At 41.9% G+C, this 4,993-nt stretch overlaps 1 protein-coding gene across 1 annotated transcript in view; it reads left to right on the top strand.

The window, feature by feature from the left end:
* Positions 1-4,993, top strand: part of LOC101855925 (leukotriene-B4 omega-hydroxylase 3) — a gene marked incomplete at its 3' end in the record, with an annotated part of 15,450 nt that overhangs the window by 7,689 nt on the left and 2,768 nt on the right. Inside the window, 2 exon segments of the mRNA XM_005112971.3 lie at positions 780-964; positions 1,866-2,013. Of these exon segments, the coding sequence (XP_005113028.2) occupies positions 824-964; positions 1,866-2,013 (289 nt within the window).

Here is a 4,993-nt window from a genome sequence, read left to right as displayed (position 1 = left end):
CCTCTTCCTCGCCCAGCGGCATGACCATAGCGTTAAGTTTAGAGCCGGCGGAACCAAACTAGCGAGTTTTGTTTCAAATCAGGGTTGAAAGGGGAAAACATTTTCCGTCTTAAGCTTAGACAGGTGAAACCCTCGGAAGGGAGCGGATTTTTCTTCTGTTGCCGCGTTGGACAGGTTTCCGTTTGATACAGGTAATTAAAGAGGAATATATCAAGAAGGGAGTAGCGGGGATATTCCATTAAGACAGGTTTCCGTTTTATACAGGTTTTCGTTAAGGCAGGTTCGACTGTATTTCTTCTTATCTGCTGTCCTCTTCTTATCTCATCGCATTTGAAAGAGCATTCGTCTCGAATGTGGCGTCGGTGGCCTAGTGGTTAGGCTCTCGAACTCGCAACCGTAAGGTCGTGGGTTCGAATCCCGTCAGGGACCCGACGTTGTGTCCTTGGGAAAGGCACTTTACACGAATTTTCCTCACTTCACCCAGGTGGGAATGGGTACCCGGCTATAGACAGCAAAAGATCTTGTCAGTATGTTAGTGTTTGAGCGCTTAATCAGCTGCTTGCACTGTATGCTTCCCGGGAAGCTGAGGATGTTTCGGAGTGTTCTATGGTCTGCTGGGGTAATAATATAGTGTAAAGCGTATAGAGCCTGCTGTTGAGCGGGGATTTGCGCTATACAAATGCTATCTATTATTATTATTATTATTTCATTTTGAAGAACGTTTTGGTTGTCGTGACAAAATTGACTAACTCTGACTTTTCTCCGATTGTTTGTCTCAGTTTCCCACAGACAGTGTCCAGAAGACCATCCATCAACGGTGAGGATGTTGGTGGTCTGTGTGGCTGTGGCCGTGCTGTGTGTCATTTGTGCAAGGTTTCTCTTGCGCTATGTCATCTTCCGGCAGACCTACAACCGACTCCGGGGTCCTGGAGACACCAGGTTCTGGTCTGGAGATTTACACTCTGTGAGTTCACATGTAACACTAGATTGTTGTCCGGAGATTTACACTCGGTGAGTTCACGTGTAACACTATCACAAGATTGTTGTCCAGAGATTTGCACTCGGTGAGTTCACGTGTAACACTAGATTGTTGTTCCGAGATTTTCACCCGATGAGTTCCCGTGTAACTCTAAATTGTCCAGAGATTTACACTCGATGAGTTCACTTGTAACATTAGATTGTTGTAAAGAGATTTACGCTCGGTGAGTTCACGTGTAACACTAGATTGTTGTCCAGAGATTTACACTAGGTGAGTTCACGTGTAACACTAGATTGTTGTCCGGAGATTTACACTCGGTGAGTTCACGTGTAACACTAAATTGTCCGGAGATTTACTCTCGGTGAGTTCACTTGTAACATTAAATTATTATCAGGAGATTTACACTCGGTGAGTTCACGTGTAACATTAGATTGTTTGGAGATTTACACTCAATGAGTTCACGTGTAACACTAGATTGTTGTCCGATGGTTTACATTTGGTGAGTTCACGTGTAACATTAGATTGTTGTCAGGAGATTTACACTCGGTGAGTTCACGTGTAACACGTAGATTGTTGGGAGATTTACCCTCGGTGAGTTCACGTTTAACACGAGCTTACCCCATGCTTTGGATACCTGGCTATAATGTCTGGGTTTGTTAGTTAGGAATTTTCTTTAAACCCTACACTTTTATCATCCTTGTAATCATACTTGTCGTTTATGCTCGTTGTATTTTTAAAGTCGCAGGCGTGAGTGTAATTTTAACATCCTTAGGGTAACATTCGTCTATTATTTCTCATGTAAAAATGCAGTCCAACTGAAGGGCACTGAACAGCCTTGTTTCCAATTTCATCAGCTTTGTTTGAACCGATGTTTCTATGTCCTCAGTACCCAGGTTTCAATGAAGCAGGACTGATGTATGATGTTGCTTATTCCGAACGATTCAAAAAATTCAGGCGTGTGTGGTTCGGCCCCTTCATGCCTTTGGTGTACTTGTATCATCCCGACTCGCTGAGGCAAGTGATAAAATCATCAGGTAACTGGTTCATTTGTTGCTCTTCAGTGTTTGTACGGCTGACCGCTACACCAACAGAAGTTGGTGGTTGATAATAATAATAATAATAATAATAATAATAATAATAATAATAATAATAATAATAATAATAATAATAATAATAATTAAAAATAATAATAATAATCTTAATGAATAATAATAATAATAATAATAATAATAATAATAATAATAATAATAATAATAATAATATATAGCATTTGTATAGCGCAAATCCCTGCTCAACAGCAAGCTCTATGCGCTTCACAATGTATACTATTACCCTAGCAGACCTGAGAGCATTCTGAAACAACCTCATCTTCCTGGGAAACCTACAGTGCAAGCAGCCATTTAAAGGCGCTAAAACACTAACATACTGACAATAGTGTAGGAGAGGAACGACAAAAATGCTGGAAGAAAGGAAAAAATTGCAAAAGAAACAGAAAGTATTGGGATGTACATAGAATTAGGTCACTTTCAACATATTAAAAAAGTACATTTATGCATTAATGGGAAATGCTATTTTTAGCTCATGACATCATTGGGGTCAACTTTATAAAAAATATCTTTTAGAACATAGTCATGTTGCCCCTCGTTTGAAAGCTCGACAAAAATGCTGTTTGAATATGTAATATTGAAAAAGCTTGGAGGCCTAATATGAACACAAACACACCAAATGGAATTTCACAACAGTAGATCATGCACGTTCATCGTGTCCGGTATTTCAAGAGTATCAAGCCCGTCAGGAAACTCCAGGAAACTGATATCATCTTCCTCAGTAAGTGATGGTCAATCAATTTTTGCAGGTCAAACCCATGCAACCTCCACAGGAAATGGAGCATTCCAGTCCGTGGCGATGACTCGTGCAATTTGTGGACTTACAATCTGTTCTACAGCTGCACTTAATCACCATCAGAGAATGTGGGGCAGGTGGCATATCTGTCGTGCATGGCTCTAAGTGATCATCGTGCAGCTGCCATCCCTATTGTGTCTTGAATATTACCTGCACTTGAAGATACACCCAAAGACTGTGGTACTTGGCTGCAGTACTGGTTGACGGCAAACATTGGAGTTGGACGGATGTGGCACATGATGCTACCCTTACATAGAACCTCTTGTAACGCAGTTGGTCAAGGGTGTCTGCAGCAGTGCCATTGTACAGACTGACTAAAGCTCTTTCTCCAGCATCATTGATGTGTTCCTGAGTCTTTCCTGCCCTGCAAAAAATATGAGCTCGCTTTCGAAAATGAGCATCTGTCAATTTTCTCATTGGAACCATTTTTCCCAGCCCAAAAAGTATCGAAGTTAAATCACAGCCTTTGACAGCATGAAGAATATGACACATTTCTTCGCCTAGTTTCTCCTACAGGTTCTGGATGTTTCAACTTTTGTGATTGTCGTCAGCTTTTCTGTCTGATCTGAAGATAATAGGCCTGCTACTGAGCTGTGCATGGTGACAAAGGAGCACAAGCAAGTCTGTATCTTCTCAAATGACAGCTCCAGGGTGGGTTGCTGCCTACTCCATGGCAGTTTTTACTATGAGTGTGTCGGCATCTCCAGCAGCGTGAAGACAGTGGCAACCAAGAGCCATCAGAGTGCCTCTAAGGAGGTGAACAAACTCTTGTTTGGTCCTTGGATTTGAAAGGAAGTGTTCCTTGCTTGAGGTCAATGGCATTTCTTTGGTCATGTTAACATTTATATACAGTAGGCCTACATTATTATGCACTTGATAAAATTGAACGTTCTTTCATTCAACTTCTGTCAGCATACACACCGAGTTTGTTCGTTTGTTTGCTTAGTCTACTGGGTAGGAGAGCTCTAATGCAACAATTATAGACCATAGATAAGTAATTTACTTATTTGTACCAGTTTCCTCTAACATTTCTTCCAAAATAGAGTTGTTTTCAAAAGGTGCGGCCATCGAGATCATTCCGTGGACGATGTGTGCACACTGCAAATCGAGCCTCCGCTAGAGGAAACGGAGTTCGCGTTTTCAATGAAAATTTAAAAACTTTCCCATTCGTACATTAATGTACATTTTGAGTATTTTAGATAAAATTTGATTTTCTCTGTCAACTGAATTTCTTTGTGTATCTTTTGCTTTTATTTCCTTGCGATTTCTTAAATCTGCCAGATTACAAGATCTTTCGCTGTCTATGGCCGGGTACCCATTCCCACCTGGGTGAAGTAAGAAAAATTCGTGTAAAGTGCCTTTCCTAAGGACACAACGTCGGGCCCGCCGCACGAACCCCCCGAACACGCAACCTCACGATTATGAGTCCGGTAGCCTAAAAACTAGATCCTCACAGATCCGTTGGGGGGGGCACCACTGGTAGGTCCTATTTTTTGTTTGTTCCCTCTGTTGTTTTTGTCACCTGTCTTGCTTCTTCCCTGTACAATATTATGACCGTCGTTGTGCCGATGTGCTTCTCTTTACTCAAACTCAAACGGATTCTGAAGAGCAACCATGGACCATGAGGTCATAGGTTCGAATCCTGTCAGTGGCCCGACGTTGTGTCCTTGGGTAAGGCATGTAATGCTAATTTTCCTCACTTCACCAAGGTGGGAATGGGTTCCCGGCTATAAACTGCGAAATATCTTGTCAGCTTATTAGTGTTTTAACTCACATAACCCCCTGTTTGCACTATATGCTTTCCAAGAAGCGAGAATGTTTCTGAGTGTTCTAGGGTCTGCTGTGGTAATGTCCCATTTGCCGATCAGCGCGATACTTAGATGGCGCAGAACCATATGACGATCCGCAGAAAGCGCGGCCATCTCGAGATGGGCGCGCCATCTACGGATTATTTCCGAAAATGAATAGAGCTGCGCGATCTTAAGATTGTGCAAAGCGAGCAAGAATTGCGCCATCTGCCGATCGCTTGGAAACACACACAATTAATACACACAAACACATACAACATTATCATTATATATACACACATAGAGGCGAGAGTGGCAAAGAAAG

The sequence above is a fragment of the Aplysia californica genome, unplaced genomic scaffold, assembly GCF_000002075.1.
Source record: "Aplysia californica isolate F4 #8 unplaced genomic scaffold, AplCal3.0 scaffold01515, whole genome shotgun sequence".
NCBI lineage: Eukaryota > Metazoa > Mollusca > Gastropoda > Aplysiida > Aplysiidae > Aplysia > Aplysia californica.
The sequence above is the reverse complement of the archived record's forward strand: the minus strand, read 5'-3'. Positions and strand labels throughout refer to the sequence as shown.